General features: G+C 40.0%; 1 protein-coding gene across 2 annotated transcripts in view; it reads right to left on the reverse strand.

The window, feature by feature from the left end:
- SSPN (sarcospan) overlaps nucleotides 1–17,903 on the reverse strand; it is a 34,835-nt gene that overhangs the window by 7,767 nt on the left and 9,165 nt on the right. For both annotated transcript variants that reach the window (XM_080811293.1, XM_080811294.1), the window contains exon 2: nucleotides 237–323. In XM_080811293.1, the coding sequence (XP_080667419.1) occupies nucleotides 237–323 (87 nt within the window). The remainder of the gene's footprint in view (nucleotides 1–236; nucleotides 324–17,903) is intronic.

A 17,903-nucleotide genomic window follows, 5' to 3' on the forward strand; every position in this document is an offset into this window, starting at 1 on the left:
GGACAGATTTCATATGCTCTGGGCCAACCTAGTGCATGGAAATTAAGACTTTAAAAAAATCAGCATTATCTTTGGGGTCTGGAGGAATGCACTCCTAAAACATTTTTTTGGCCTGTGTAACAATGCAATTTCTAGAATAATCTGATATGCAACCCCTTAAAAAGCATTCTTTTATTTTGTACTTGTGGGGTTTTTTTCTATGTGATGATAAAAGAGAAAGAAAAATGACAACTTACTTTCATAGCAAACTGGATCCATGTCCTTTCGTCAACTTGATATGAGACACAAAGCATAAACAAACCAAGATAGGCCACTAAGCAGACCTGCAAGGGAGGACAGGGACGAAAGGGCGTTATCAGGGACAGTTGTGCATTCTCATGACATCAATCTCAGCGTCTTTCCCCAGTAACAGCCTTGTTATCGAGGTGCTCATTTCATTTACTTATCTGTCTGTGTTCTTCCTTTCTCGGCTTGAGGAACAGCCTTTTTAAAATAGTAAAATCAATTTCTTTCAATTGACCTGGTATTTATTAAGCCCTTTTGATGCGCCAGGTGCTGTCCGAGGTCCTTTAGAGTACACAATGATCCTCACCAAGGGTAGAGTCCAGTCGAGGCCGAGATAAGTGCAGGCACTATTCTAAGGCAGGGCTTTATATGGCGAACGCCATTCAGAGAAGTACAAAAAGGGGGAAAAATAACATTGAATCGGGCAATTTAAAAAGACTTCACTAAAGAGGTGGATTTGAAATGGTCCCTGAAAGGGATGATGATAATCAAGATAATGATCGTGGACATTTACTGACTACTGACTTTGTGCTGGTGATCTTCGAAGGGCTTTGTATGGATTTCCTCGTGCAATCATCACAAAACCTGAGGAAGTAGGTGCTTATGATCCTCATATTAGAAATGAGGAAACAGAAGCACAAAGCTAGTAAATAATGAAACCAGCACTCATACGAGGTAGTTTGGGTGAACAGCCCAAGCAATCGCACAGAGTTAGGCTGGTGCCAATTGTGGGGGAAGAGTAGCCAATATATAACTGTAGTTGAAATAACAAAATATAGAGCAGAACGGTCAGTTAAAAATCCCGGGGGGGCGGGGGAGGGGTCGGCGCCTGGGTGGCTCAGTTGGTTAAGCAACTGCCTCTGGCTCAGGTCATGATCCTGGAGTCCTGGGATTGAGTCCCACATCGGGCTCCCAGCTCCACAGGGAGTCTGCTTCTCCTTCTGACCTTCTCCCCTCTCATGCTCTCTCTCACTGTCTCTCTCTCAAATAAATAAATAAAAACTTTTAAAAACATAGTTAAAAAAAAAAAAAAACCCAGGGATGTAGGATTGATTTAGGGAGTAATGGGACTTCCTTAAAATTCTTAGACCAAATGACATGATTCGAGACACATTTCAGAAAGAAGAGCAGTGGTGTTGGGTCGGTTGGCGGTGAGAATGCCGGGATATCATTTTACTAATCAAAGCAAAATTAATCTATCAGGTGGGCCAGAGCTGAGATGATGTAGGCAAAGTCAGGGAAAGAGGCAGAAGGAAAGGTATAGTCCAGCAGAATCTGCACATCGTGGCTAAAGCATGACTGACAGGAGGACAGTGGCCAGGGAGAGAAAGGAAGTGATCCCCCCACAAAGGGAAGGAGGAGGCTGGGAGAAGGAATGACAACTTTGAGAGAAAAAGATACTCAACTGTTTTGTCAAACCAGATTTTTTTTTTTTTTTACTGCATTAGAGTTTTGTAAATGTGATTCAGAATTTTCTAATCAAACGTATCTATTCACACTTAATTTTGGAAAGATCAAAATGTTGCTAAGTTCTTCTTCAGGACAGAAACCAAAAGCAACAGAATTGTATTTTCTGATAAGCACAAGTTTCCTAGAGACAGATGCTGGAAGCGTAGCTGAGTGTCACCTAGCAAGTCAGTAAATGACTGGTTTGGTGATCATTTTCTACCCCTAGGGCTAGCTTTACACCCCAGGGGAGGAGAGCTGTTTATTTACCATGCCAACATAGCATTTGAAGGTAATGCTTCTATCCTATTCTCCCCTGAACATAATCAATAAGTTGCTTGTGCCCTCATAGGTTCCCAAGTTGAGAGTTGTTTGGGTTTCTACTGGGCTGTGAAGCCAAAAGCCAAGCCTCCTTTTAGTACAGGCTTTTCCATCATTAGGACAGCTGATAACTTAACAGTGACATTCCCAGGGGAGAGATGCAGCATGAAAATGCATGAGTATGGCCCAGGTTGGAGAGAGCTGGGTAGAAAACAGAGTAGGTAGGACCCAGGGAGGCAGCTTTTCGGGCAAAGCACTAGCAGGTGCAGAAGTAATGACCCTGAAGTTAGGTGTGCAGCCCACAACATGGTGGACATTCCCAAGTCAGGGTTGGATTTCTTTCTCAAAATTTATTTTTTAAAATGATCTAATTGAGGTATAAGTTTGATCAGGCCTGGAGGTGCTTATTATGTATTTTCACATTAAGAATTTACAGCACTGAAACAATAGAAAAAATACCTCCTTTTTTGTTTGTTTGTTTGTTTGTTTGTTGGCAACAAACCAGATGGAGGTTTCTCAACTTGCTTCTCTACAGAGTGTTAAGTCCCTAAACATGTGCCCATACACTCCTGTTCATGTCTGTCTGCAGGTGCCCAGGGTCCAGCTCTCTCATATAACTGTCTTTGGCCCCAGAGGCTGCTGTGAAGTTGGCACTTGCCAAGACTCTCCTCTTTGCCTTCATGAAAGACATATTCTATTCATCAGGCCTAACTGACCCACATCTTAAAATCGGATTCTGTGTCTTCCTTGAATGAATTTTTCCCCTACAGTAGTATCTACTTCTTTGGAACCTTAATTTAGGCCAGTTTCCAGCAAGAAGGCACAGAGGAACATATAACCTTATTCTTGGGTATTTCTCTTAGTCGACCGACAGAACTGTTTTGAGGACATACGCTAGCCAGACCCTGGGCATGGCTCTGGGAATTGACAGCTGAGAAGACATAGCCTCAGACTTCAGAGAGCTCTCTGCCAGTGCAGTGGGGAAAGAGACAACAATGAAGTCAGACTACCACTAAGTACTAGGACCTCATCTGCTGTAAGACCCAGGAGGGGTGATCAATCCAAAGGCAACTTGGGGACACTTCCTGAAGGGTGATGGGTTTTGAAGGCTAGGTAGAAATCAGTTGGGAGAAGGATGTGAGGAAGAGTAGAGGACATACTAGTAGGAAGGAGAAAGGCAGAGTAAACATTTGAGGGCTCCCATAGCCCCAGTGCAGAAGACGAGAGAAGAAACAGTGAAAGATGTGTTTACAGAGATGGATGGGAGGTGAGTCACAAACGACTTTTGTTTCCATTGAAGACGTTTGGCACCACGGATTGGTACGACCTGCACTGCATTTTAGAATGGTCCTTCTGGCTGTGAAGACGGATTGGGAAGGGAAGAGCAGCCGAGAAGGCCTGATGCATCCGTGGAGGAAGGTGACTGCCTGAGCTCAGCTAGCATAGCTAGCAGCGGGAGAGACTGTGGGTGTGCTGAAGCCATAGGAGGGAAACCAAATCCTTAGGCTCCAAGATGAAGGCTGTAGGGGCGGGAGGGGCCAGGAAGGTGCTTTGCAGCGATGTGACTTGAGCTGCCGGGGCGATGGCGCTGACATTTAGGGAGACACAAGAGGAAGAGCAGAATGGGAGTGGAAAATGATGCTGCCCCCAGGGATTCAAGGCTCAGCCGCATGGGCCTCAAGCTCAGGACGGAGGTCTGAGTGGGAGACGAGCACTGGTTAATCATCAGTATACATGTGAAGTCACTGAAACCATCAGAAATGTGAGACCATCCAGAGAGAGTCTAGTGAAAACAGAAAAGAGCCAAGGAAGTGGCCCAGTTAATGAAAAACTTCTGATTCTTTTGAGCAGAAATCATTTCATACAGACTTCTTATAATTTTCATGGTACATCAAAACATGTCTAAATATTATGAAACTGATAAGCCTTTAGGAGTTGGGGATTTTGCTTTTAGGCCCCTGTCTAGGGTCTTTGTTATAAAACCTGAAGACATTCAACACGCTTTCATTTCTTAGCCTTCTGCCAGGGCTCAGGAGGCTCCAGGAGGAGGGACCTTCTTTTTCTCACCTACAGATTTACGTGGTGGAGCAATACTTCTTTATCAGACAGTTTATTGGTGTTTAGCACCTTTGAGAAGACTAGTATTTATTGAAACTTAAAACTGAAGACTTTATGGCCATGGGGAGGAATCCAGACTTCTCATGCCAGACGAAGGGTCTCGTTTCCTGAGCTGGCAGGCCAACAGACACCCCAGGAAGACAGGGTGTTCTGACTTCCCAGGCAGGGAGGAGGAGCTCATGTTAATGAGCAGCGAGACCTGCCAGGTCTCTCTGGACAACATTCCTGGATTCTGGGCCAGAACTTCCATTAGATTCAGTGAGGTGAGGCCCATGGAACAGGAAAAAAAGCAGTTATGTAAGGTTTTCAAGAAGGCTCTCATTGGACCAGACACCCAGGTCTGGGGTGGACAGGTGGTGTCACTGAGCACACAGCCAAACAAGAACGGGGTGGCACTGGGGAAAGGACAGGTGGGCTTTAAGAGCCTGGGAAGATTTAGTTCATGTACAGACGGATAACACAAGCTTGGGATGGTTTTTTGTTTTTGTTTTTAAATGGGAAAAAAGACGACTACTATCATCTTCAATCAATTTTTAGATGCATGTTTCTACAGTTCATTAGCATCAAAATAAAACCCAAGTCCTACATTCCACCTTCTGTCTAAAGACATTCTTTTTCTGCTCAGAGTGAATGCTGCATTCTCTCTGGTGAGTTAGAGTTAGACAGGGATGAAAAGTTCTCTGAGTGTTAGATCCATTTCTAGATGTAGGAGTCTTGAGTCTTGTCACACATTGTCTTTGTTTCCATCAGTCGGCCCTATTGTGCCTGCCGTGGTGTTTTGAAGGGTCGGCATTATGCATCAAAGGTGAATGCCAGACCAACGTCTGGAAGATTCTACCTACGTATTACTTTTTTTTTTTTTCCTTTTCATTCTGGCATAGCTAGAAGATACCAGCCTAAAACACCTTGTGAGAATGTGAATTACTGATATTTACTTCTCTCCATGTCCTACGGATTTATATTCTGGTCTTGAGACATTCACACAACCTCCAATTTATTTGTTTTCTTCTTTTTGTTGTCGACAGAGCTGCCTGACAGGCCTCCCTGGGGAATACGACCTTCCCCTGTCAAATGCCTTTCAAAGTCTCTCTCCTCCTTGCACCCCAGCCCTTTCATTTGTGTACCTGAAACGTGACTCTCTTTCTGTAAGTTAACCAACTTTCACCTTTATATTCAGTCGGTATAGTAACAAGACAAACTCTCTTCTCATGTTTGCACAGAGAATTGATCAATGAGAGCAGAACTGTTAAGTAGTTCTCTGGACGTTTCTTAAGAGAATTTCTGTGGATTTTCATCTGTTTAGTAGGATTTAAGGTAGAATGTTAGAAATATTTTCAACAAATGATAAAGACAGCACTCTGTTGACTGAACGCAGTCTCACTCTGGAAAATTGTTGATTAACACATAGTATATCAGAGATTTAAATAATACATAAAAGAACATTTCATGAGGCTCTATTAAGGAATGTTTATTGAATCAAGATTTCAGAAGGATGGGAGAGGCTATTTTGGCATAACTTCAGCATTTTTACCAGATTCTCATTGCCAAGACCTTATGGTAAGACAAAGTCCAAGCCAGTGTGTCAGAAATGCTTGGTATTGGACTTGGTAAAAACTGGCATCCCCAGACTTTCTGATCCAATTGGTCTGGGGTGGAGACCAAAAATTTGCATTTTCAACAAATTACTGGGCAATGCTGCTAGTCCCAAAACAACACTTTGAGAACCACTAGCTTAAGCTAAAAACACAGTCTTCTACATGCCAACACCTGATATGGGGTTTATCTGAAAGATTGGGATCTGGAGTGATACGCTGACAAGCAGAGTTTCCTACAAAACACTTGTTTATTATAAGTAATAATGAGATATAATAACAATAGTTTCCTCATAAAGAACTTTAGTCTTTCCTACTGCAGGAACCCTTAAAACTAGAGGGAAAAAAAATCCTTCACTGCTATCAACGTGAAGTCACTGAGCACGCAGTTGGGAAGAGATATGCACACCCCTGCACCTCGACGCCACTCTGCCTCCTATGAGTCTCTTCTCTTACAGCAGCATCTGGTAACCAAGCGGGATTAGTCTGCAACTAAAGAGGAAAGCTCGGCGCATTACTATGTCCTAGTTCTTTGGAATCCCGGAAACCAGCCTGCGGCATCAAATATAAAGATGCAAGGGAGAGACCTGGAGAGAAAGCCCAGTCGTCATCTCCCGGTTTGCAGAAATGGAGTCAGAACCGGTACGATGTCATCTTTCAGATCTTGCTCTTAACTTTCACCCTCATCTTGGCATTACTCCCCACTGCGTTTAGCTCAACAACCTTTACTGAGGTAGATACTGGGACTAGAAAGAAGAGTAAGTTACCCTCTTCGCCCTTTGGAAATTCATAGTTTAATCTCTGCTTTGCTGAAGGACTGAGGCACAGGAAAATTAATTGCCGTGGGTAATGTCGTTTGATCCGTCTGGGCTGAGAGGGAAAATGAACAGTCAATAGCAGCTCGCACAAACCCCTCCTTACTGTTCACTCATCAGAACCCCTCATCCTTCCTAAACGTAAGGGGCAGTGAATCAACTGTGGGTTTTTTCCCTCCAGTGTATTATTATTTTTTTAAAGACAATAAAGTTTTATTGGTGTTAAATGGGACTTAAATTTGCTAGAGTTATAAGGTTATCATCATTATTATTATTAGTTATTATTTTAAATTACATTTCTGGGTAAAAGCAAGATAAAAGGACTCGAAAATACTCTTAATCAGATGAGGAAAGAAAGGTGAAAATAACTCTCAAAAGCATGAAACATTAATTAACAGTTCATTCAACAAGTGGTAACTGTTCTTTAGTTGTGTTAAAATCAAGTAGGAAACTATAATTAAGTGCTGCACAGGGGGGAACCTGTGGGCTACAGTTGATGCTTGACTCTATTATTTTTCTAGCTAATGATCTTGGACGAAGTTATTTACTCTTTTTAGCCTCAGTTTCCTTAACTATAAAATAAAGACAATAATGCCTTCTTTTGGTGGTTTATTCAAAGAGCAATGCTAATGTAAATAAGGTGCCTACAATCATGCATAAGAAATAGCTGGAGAATAATTGGTAGTAATTATTATCATTATTGCAAGTCACTTATATGTTTATTAGAGTAGGCCAAACTTTGAGCATACTGAGAGGCTCACAGATGTATTACCAAGTTAACCATGTTTAAAATTGTTAACACAGGGATGCCTGGGTGGCTTAGTCGGTTAAGTGGCTGCCTTCAGCTCAGGTCATGCTCCCAACATCCTGGGATCAAGTCCCCACATGGGGCTCCTTGCTCGGTGGGGAGCCTGCTTCTCCCTCTGCCTCTGTCTGCCTCTCTGCCCGCCTGTGCTCTCTCTCTCTCTCTGACAAATAAATAAAATCTTTAAAAAAAAAAATTGGTAATACGTGTACTGTCTCGGTGACAAATAGCACGCGGTCTACTTTGTATTAGCAGATACCGGCATATATTTGCCATGATCTTTATATTTACATAAGAAAAACAAATTATCAAGTCTAGGTGTTTAGACATTTTAGGGCCAATTTTGCGGACTTTTATGTGCCAGGCATTAAAATTAAGCACTCTAGGTAAATTATCCCATTGGGTCTTCATGAAAACCCTATCAAGTAGCCACTATTATTAGCCCCATTTCATAGATGAGGCAACTCAGCCTCAGAAAGCTTTTATGCTCAAGGTCGCAGAGCAAATACAGAGTTGAGAGCAGCACTAAGAGTCCAGAGCGTGGCTCTTAACCATCACACAGCCTGGCCGCCTCCAAGGCAGAATCTGGACTTCACTGTGAGTGAAATGGAAGCTGCAGAGATCTGGAGAACATTTCCGCCCCTGCTCCTCTCCTGTGCTGAAAGGTGCCCAGCACCACTCCTGAGGCATGGTGTGCACAACAGACTCTGAGAGGCAAATGACTGTCCAGGCTGGGGGAAGGCGATGTCGTCTTTAAGACTCAGCCTCTTCATGTGCCACAGACAGAAAATAATACTTTATCATTTGTGTTCAGGATCATAAATAACGCACCTGCAATTGGAGTAGGTTTTATTTTTTTTTCCCCATCTCATAGGACCTCAAACTGTGCCAGTATAATTCTCTCTTAAATTTGAGCTGAAATGAATAATACATATAAATGTAGCCCTCTATCATATCTCAGAAATAAGCTCATTCTGTTCTTTTAACAAGTATTCATTTGCACCTACCACTCACCAGGTACTCTTTGAGGGTCTGGAGATACCTCAGTAAAGAGAAGAGACAAAAAGCACTGCCCTGATAGAGCCAATGCTTCAAAGTGGACAGGCAGACCACAGACAAATAAACCGGGAGACCTGGATCTATGTCATTTGTTGAGAAAAGCCATGGAGAACACAGGACTTCACATCATTGCTGCTTTTCCCGACAAATGTGAGCAAAATACAAACAATAAATCCTCAACGCGGTACGCTCCCCCCTCAAACACTGAGCTAGTAATACCCAGCAACCCCTTTAAAAAGATGGTGGACTCACAGTTGTTTCTTACGAGAGCCTTGCTGTTTCTGTTATTTCAACAACACGGACGCACTATAAGTTATCTGAGACTTAACAGGCTCCATAAAAGATAACACATACGTGCCCCAGATAACGGTCAACAGAGGGTAACTAAATAAAGTTTTACAGCAAAATGGGATGCATGCCTAAAGACAGAGATGGAGGCAATATATCTTAGCTATGGATCTGACAGATTGGGATTCAAAACCCACCTCCGCCACATTTTAGCTTTGGACAAGTTAACCTCTTCAAGCCTCAGTTCCATCATCTGTGAGAGGACCAACAGTGCCTACTTCAAAAATGGCTGCTATAGGAGACAGAATATATAAAGGATGTCACAGAGTACCCAGCACATATGTCAAATGAATAAATGAATCCATTCATTTAATGACTTGGGCTACTTTTGCTTTCATAGCAACTCACTTCTCAAAAATCTTCCCAGTATTGCTGACATAAATAGTTTGCAAACACCTAAGAGTTATATAATTCTTTCTTTTCTTCTTTTCGTTTCTGCTTCAAACTATTTATTCTCTACTACCCAGGAAATGCCAATCTTGGTAACTATGCAAGCTGTATATGTTTCTCTGATGACACTATTACGGTTTTACAAGGACAAGTATTTAATTTCTGAATTAAAAAGAAAAAAAATATTTTCTGTCCAGAACAGATAGATCAAAGATTAATATTACTTAAAAAAATATATAATTGTTTTAGCCAAACATAGTGCACAGGTATTAATGGGAAATTCCAAAAGCAATAGGCATATAACTTTTTAAGAGTCAAAATCAACTGAAGAGCTTATGACAGAGTTGAACATCAAGATGCAAGACAAAACTGTAACTATCTGTTTCTAAATGCTACAAATATTAATGCACAGGCCTTAAAGCCCAGATCATTAATTACAAATTTGAAAAAAAAAAAAGGAAACATTTTTCTTGGTTTCTATTAAACCCAAAACAAAGTAATAGCTTCTTTTCCACGATAAACAAAACTATAGCAACTAAACAACAACTTTTATGTCTAGCAACTTTTGCTAAAGAGAGTTTTATTTGGCTTATCACATTATCAGGAAGAGATTCAGAGCCTTTTCTTTCTTTTTTTTAATATTTTATTTATTTATTTGACACACAGAGAGACAGAGAGAGGGAACACAAGCAGGGAGAGTGGGAGAGGGAGAAGCAGACTTCCCGCCAATCAGGGAGCCGAAGTGGGGCCTGAAGTGGGGCTTGATCCCAGGACCCTGGGATCATGACCTGAGCCATAGGCAGATGCTTATCACCTGAGCCACGCAGGCACCCTGATTCAGAGCCTTTTCATTTGCCTTAGGAATCTACAACCTCAGAGCTTCACTATTTTAATCTTCTTACTTTTGTTTTTTCCTTAGAGTAAAAATTGCCAACGGACAGTATTAGTGCAGAAAAATTCTCTTCATTCAAGAACATTACTCGGCCTGGGAGGAGTTGGGGTTAGAGCACATTTCCTCATCTATACATTTTCCCAGCCTCCTATGGGGGCTGGGAGGACAATTTGTAATATTTGCTTTGCAAAGACAAGCCAAAAGATTATTTTTAAAAGAAGCTGGTAGAAATTGAGGTCGAAATCTCTCCATGAAAAGGCAATTCTGGATAAGCAATTCTATCACAGAAAATGATTTCTTTTCAGAGTCTAAAAAGAAATGACACTTGCTCAGTCACACCTGAGTTTAGACCATCTATAATATCCTCTCAGTCTTTTTCTCCCCTTCATTATTATGATTATCCTTTTGACTGAGGAGTTGATCCCTGACAGGTCCATGTCTGAATTACTGTAAATGTATGGACTTTCCAAATGTGGTATGCTAAATAAATAATTTAATGTGATAATGAATTAAGTTGAAACACAAAGAAGGTCTATCACCTAGAACTTGACTCAATCCAGATTTCTTTGGAAAATACATTGTAAACACAAGATTTCTAAGAAGTGATGAGGCAATTCTAAGGACATTATTGCTCATGTAATCATCAACGATGAGACAGAGTCACCTGTTCTGTTGGGATTAAAGCTCTGATTGGTTGGTAAAGAAGTAAGGAGTAATGAGGCACCTCGCTGGCTCGGTTGTGCCTGACACTTGATTTCTCCTCAGGTCATGATCTCAGTGTCTTGGGGTCCTGGAGTCAAGCCCCGCCTGGAGCCCACCTCAGGGTCTGCATTCAGTGGGGTGTCTGCTGGAGATTCTCTCTCTCCCTCTGCCCCATCCCCCTGTGAGCTCTCTCTCTCATAAATAGATAAATATTTAAAGAAGAAGGAGGAGGAGGAGGAGGAGGGGGAAGGGTGGAGGAGGGAATATTAAGGAGCACTTACATACCAGGCTGAAAGCTTTTCCCATGGTAGGTTATGTCCTTTCTAATTCATAGTGTTGGCTTTTATCATGATTTCAAACCATCTGATAACCAGAAGTATATATATTTTTACACGTATTATATATCTTTGCATACCTTTGTATTACAAACACTTTAAATTTTAATTTTCTCAGCCAGTGTTGCATTGTAATTTCATCACTGTGTGGTTCAGCCAGATCTGTTGTACCAGCATAGAAAGAGTGGGAAGGAAATGTGCTTGTCAAGTGACTGCCTTATTTCTCAGCACACATTGTGCTTTGCAGATGTTCACTTGTACCTCATTTTTGTTTTAAAAGATAATAGAAAACTACCCTGATGGAACTGCTGAAAAGGAGTTGGAATTTGTGACCAGCAGCTGGATGAAGGGAGCCTGAATCCCCCAAATCCTATGGATCTAGTGTGCTTTTCTTGATGTCCCTGCCAAAGCAAGGCTGGAAAGCTAGGAAGATCTTTGAGAGATGTGCCAGCACGAAGTTGCTGCAATTCATAAGTTCCAAAAACCTTGCTTAAAGATTATTGCAGATAGCTCATTTGAAACCAATGAATCTCACAACCGAGCATTGTATCAACTCAGAAAACAGAAGAAAAATCCAACAACTATCCTAAGGCATGACTTATCATGGAGACATTCAAGTAGAATCCTTTTGTTTTGGGTCTTATTTTAATATTATAACAGATCTGTGTGTCTATATTAAGATTCATATTTGATAATAACAACTGGGAATTTTTGCCCTTACAGCCTCAAAAAACTGAATGAACACAAGCAATAGAACTGTGAAGCAATAAAGTTGGTTGTGGATGAAAATTGAGCTTAGGACGTGCATTGTGTCTTTTACCTAAAATATCCTTTTACTTTTTTATCCTCCTGGTATAGTACTCCCCCTTTAGCTATTTTGAATCCAGCATTATTCATTCTTCAAACCCTACTCAAGAATCTCCTCTACCCAGAAAGGGTACCTTTTGTGCATTACCTGCTTTGCATATATTAAGCTCATTTATTCCCTGAAACAATGCCATAAGCAAAAAAATATTACTCCATCTTATAGAAAATTGTGACTCAGAGAGGTAAAGAAACCTGCAAGTTGATCCGAAGAAGATTTTTTAAAACATCAAGAGGTTTTTATTTCTGCATAATAGTAAGGACTAACTGCTATGAAACCCTTCTTGCTATACAATACTTTAAAATGCTCTGAGCTTCTATTGGCTAAGAGATGCAGCTAAGATCATGGCATAAAGCTAGGCCCTGCAAATGGCTACACCCTTATACGGCTAGACAATAATGAACCCACTAGCACTGGAAGTCATCAAGACAAGTGTTCTGTCTTAGTTGATGGGGGTGGGTGGAGGTGTTTTTGAGAAAGGAGTCCTTAAAAAAACCCAAAAAACCAAAAAAGCAAAAAAAAAAAAACCTTAATTTTTTTTCAACAAAAAATTGTGAAGAGGAGAGAAGGAGGAAGAGAAGGGGGGACAAGGGAGGGAGAGAAAGAGTGGGAGACAGAGTGTGCTTTGGTAGAAAGGAAAGAGAAAGGGTAAATCTTTGAGTAAAGGAAACATAAGAAACATATGAACTCAAGTATAGATCTTATTGGGATCTGATTCTGACAAACTGTGAAGAAATATCCATGAGTTAATCCAGGATATTTGAACACTGATTTGATCCTATTAAGAAATTGTTAACTTGTTAGGGATGATTAGTATTTTGATTATTTTTTAGTCTTCATCTTTTGACTTACATAGTGAAGTATTTATGGATGAAATGAAATAGTATCTGGGATTTACTTTAAAATAAACCAATATGCGGTATGTGGATGTGGAATATAGGAGCATACAAATGGAGGAAGATCGATCATGAGTTTATAATTATTGAAGCTATGTGATGGGAACATAGGTATACATTAAGCTATTTGATCTACTTTTTTTGTATGCTTCAAATTTTCCATAATAAATAGGTTAAGGTAAAAAAAAAAAAGTGACTCTAGGCTCATGATATCACTGGTGGAACAGCTGGTAAGGCAAACCATTTAGAAGGGTTACACCTTCAAATAGACCACATCAAATTATTACATATAAAGAAAGCCTCTTAGAAAATGACTTACGAACCAATTATAGCAGACACATAATCAATTCATTAGCAAAGGTCAGCATGTGAGAGCATTAAGTCTATGTGTGCACACACATACACACACACTCTCCAAGAATTAAAGCTTGTGAATTTAAAATAATGGAACTAAAGAATAGAGCCTATTAAAAAAAGTACATTCAAAATAATTGAAGCCATGAAAGGAGAAATAGAAAATATCAATAAAAACAAGGCACTTTAAAAAACATTAGGGATATTTTAAAAAAGAAAATATCAGTAAACATGGACGTTCTAGAAAGAAAAAAAAAAACCACTGGAATGAAAAACTCTATGCAATAGAAAGGTGCAACTCAACTGAAAATGGGAACGATGAACTAGAAGATAGAACTGAGGAAATAATTCAAAATAATTGATATGACACAGTGGAGAGGGTGAGAAACAGGGAAGATTAAATAAGGAGGTCCATACCTTTGACAGTAGCTTCAGAAGTGGAGAGACTGAAGAAAGAGATAGTATTTGAAAAAACTAAATAAATAAAAAATAATTTTTTTCAAATATTTAAGATGTTCTGAAATTTTTTCAGAATTGGTAAAAACACAAAAATCTTAGATTCAGGAAACACAACAAGTCCCCAGTAGGAAAAGTAGAAAGCAAATCTACATTTGGACACATTGTAGCTAAACTGTAGAGCATCAGGTAAATGAAGAGAGAGTCTTTGCTCATGTATATAAAGTATAAATTAAATGAAAATACCAAAAGTACTTTTCTTAAGACCTCAAAAGCCAGTTCTAAAATATAGACAAAAGAGAACATGGCTAAGTCTTACCAAGGCAATTTGGAAAAAGAACAAGATGGGAGTGGGGAAGGGCGGAGGCGAGCTGCTATGCTGCCATCTTCATCGTAAGGAGCTTATCGTTGCTGTTCATTGAAACACTGTGGTATCAGCACAGTGAACGACAAATAAAATGATGAAACTAACGAGAGTCACAGACACAATCCTCAAATCCAATATGGAAAGCTGATAGATGATAAATGGAAGTAGCAGTTAAGTATAGAAAGGACCAATTATTCATTACATAGTACTAAAACAATAATTTGTATGAGAAAAATGAGACACTACTTCACCTCATATACAAAAATTTAGAATACATAGATTAAAGGTAAAAATACAAAAGCAAACCTTCAGCATTTTGGGAACACAATCTAGAAAACGTATCTTTATGACTTGGAGTAGGAAGAGATTTCTGTAAAATCTATCAAAGCACCCACCATAAAAAAGATTGTTAAATATAAATACGTTAAAATTAAATCTTATTTGCAACAAAGGCACCATAAGTAAGGATGAAAGGCATGGTACTAACTACTTGAGCAGTAGCTCAAATCACAAAGGTTAAATAACAAAGATAAGAAATCCTATAAATCAATGAGTAAGAGACAACTCATAGAAAATATTTGTGGAGTAAATAAATGTTAGAAAACAAATAAAATGGCCAGTAAACATTAAAACATGTTCAACTCCTCTAGTGATCAGAAAAACTTAAAACATGATAAACAAGATGGGGAAAAATATAAATTGCCTAACAGTAACTAATGCTGACAAGTTGTAGATTGGTGGAAATTCTAATTTGCTGCTGGTGGGAGCAAAAATTTTTACAACTGTGGCTTTGTGGTCCTGACTTGGCAATAGCTAGCAAGTTGAAGATGCCTATATATTATGATCCAATAATTCCAATTTCTAGGAATGTGCCATAAAGTATCTTTGAAATACGTGCATGGGGAGCCATGAGAAATAGTGTCCATTGCAACACTTTGTAATTGCAAAAGAAAAAAAAAATCACTTTTGAAAATAACCTAAGTTTTCAACTACAGGAGAATAAATAAATTGTTATGTATTTCTGTAAGGAAATACAGTATAACAAAAGTGAATGAATGGTATCCGTGTACTATTATAAATGAATCCCAAAAACAATGTTGAGCAACAATGATGTTATGCTGCCATTTATATAAAAATTGAAATATAAAACACAGGTAATTATTGTTTATGGTTATATACATATAAGAAAGTATTAAAACACGCATAGGTGTGATAAGTGCCAAATTCAGGAGAGTGAGTAACAGGAGGGTTGGGTAGGTGAATAGGACTAAGAAAGAAACAAGTATTGCAATATTTTCTTTCTTAAAAAAAATAAAACACTTCTGACAAAATATTAAAATGACAAACCTGGGTATAAGTAGGTGGTTGTCTTCTTATTCTCTACACGCTATTATATACTTGAAAGTTTTCATAATTTAAAAATAATCATAGAATTGCCTAGGGCTGCTTGTACTTATTCAAACCCACACAAAAATGACAATAGGGAACAAAACCAAAGATTTTTGGAAATGGCTACAGACTGATAGAGCTAGGATTCTACCCATATTTGTTTCATCCCAAAGCTGATGCCTGTCCTATAATATCAGAACCCCCTCGTCTTGCCTTTTCTGATCCTCCCTGAATGGGGTTAATCACAGATTCCACTGTGCTATCTTTTTTAAGGCATGACCTTAGTACCTGTTTTTTTAAACTGATGGTAGTTGGTTGTCTGTGTGTCCTCTCCCAGACACTGAGCTCCTGGGGCCATCGTACCTAGCATATGGAAAGACCAACAGAGACAGGAAAAGATGTGGAAACTCTACGGGCACCTGGGTGGCTCAGTTGGTTAAGCATCCAACTCAGGTCATGATCTTGTGGGTGGTGAGATGGAGCCTCTAGGCCTGCTCGATGCTCAGTGGGGAGTCTGCTTCAGATTCTCTTCTCTCCCTCTCCCTCTGTCCCTCCCCACCACCTCTCTCAAAGCAAATTTTTTAAAAATCTTAAGTATCCTTTCTCATATAGGCTTCTGTTTCTATTCTTAACCAAGCACCTCACTCACTCTCGTGGTGATTAATCAGAAACTAATTGCCAATGAATTCAATAAATACCTACATTTGCAAAATTATCCATTTTCAAAGAAGGTAAAAGAAACAAGAATTGTGTTCTAGCATTTCCCATAAGTCAACAGGAGGGATAGAATTGCTACATATTTGTGGGGAAAATAAACCACGTATACTTCATTTGTCTCACTTTGGGATTTTTCAAGTCCTCAGAAGGGAAAGGAATCCTGTAAATGTGGATTTTTGCCTCGTCCTGTAGTATAGTTAGTTATAGGCTGGATCTTATTACTCAGGCATAATTAAGCAGGTTCTCAAATTAGGTCCCACTTTATAATGATTGCAGAGATAATTCTACATGAATAACCTGGATTCATGTATCTGAAATAGTACAATAAATAAACATTTGTGAAATAGTACAGCACATAGAAATTATACGGTAAATCAATATAAATTCAATTATATAACACAGGAACAAGAGTGTAAACGAGAGATCCATCCTGTTCAACCGTTGAAAAATATTATCAAGTGGCTTTTCTAATTGAGAGCACTTTTTAAAAGAAAAAAATAACAGGCTATAATGTAACATTAAGTAATACATAGTAATATTACTTCTCCTTTGAAAAGTGTTTTGTCCTTTTCAAAATGAAGAGGTCAGTGTCCCCAAGCAGCCTGCAGCCTCTCTAGCATTTCTCCTGTTCCCTTCCATGGCAACATGGGTTAGCGAGACACTGAGCTTTTTGTGATGTGTGTGAGGACAGGGAGAAGGGGAGTGAGGCCTCAGGGAGGTCTCGAGGTGGAAAAATTTGTGACGCACTAGAGTCAGTCACTGAATGCAAATAATTTATCGAGGCTTCTGTAACACAATAGTTACGGTCCCCCTGGGTTCATTTTTAAAAATTCTATTTGGTCTCAAAGCCCTTAACTCAGATGGAAACGCTTTAACAGGCGTCCCGAACTGCTTGTTCACGAGAAGATTATGAGACGAAGCCACCCTGTGTGGGTTTGCTCCTTCTCAGAATCTGAGGAGCTGACTGCATGTGAGAAATGCGTCCCCCTCCTGAACATGTAACATGTGAACTGAAACGGCTGCGTTCTGTCAGATCCACGTGGTCCTGGAGGGATTACTTTTCACTGATTATACTGTCTTCACCTCACTGAGACCTGGTTTGCTCGCTCGCGGGCTTGGACTCCCGCCTTTCCCTGAGGTAGGGATGGTCGTCCTCCATTCTCCCCAAGGGAGCAGCGCACTCCGCCCTCCAGCAGAAATGACGAGCCCTGAAATGCTATTTCCCTTATCTCGGAAAAGGCCTCCTTCTTTCCTAGTGTTCCCTGCACGGCTAAAGTGAGATAAGACTCAGCCTGAGCCTAATGGCCTGATAGGTGTGCCACACCTGATCCTTTAGAAGGAAGCTGCTAAGTGTTTGTTTCCCTAGTCACAAAGCCAAAATTCTCCCCCTAATCAGGGTCTAGTTAACACATTAGCAAGTCCCCCTCTTTTCTTGTCACCTATCATTATCTTCCACACAAGAGCGGGCTTCTTTGGTAATAACCTATCTTAAAGGGTTTTTTAATGGCTCATTACAATGAATGCTGAATCAAACACTTTCAAAACAACAGCTGAGTGGGATGCCAGGCAAACAACGTCCTAGATGTCTCTTGCAGCCTCTCCCAGTCAGGGTGGAGTGTCGCTCCTTTCTGCAAGGACAGAAGCAGGCTCCAACAGAACTTCTTCAGCAGTACCTGAGAATGGGGTCTGTGAGCAAACCCTTCGCTTTCTGGTGTCCACTCACGGACTGGCCTTTTGCCGGCACCCAGGAA

Source organism: Martes martes (genome assembly GCF_963455335.1).
Source record: "Martes martes genome assembly, chromosome: 8".
In the NCBI taxonomy this organism is placed as follows: domain Eukaryota; kingdom Metazoa; phylum Chordata; class Mammalia; order Carnivora; family Mustelidae; genus Martes; species Martes martes.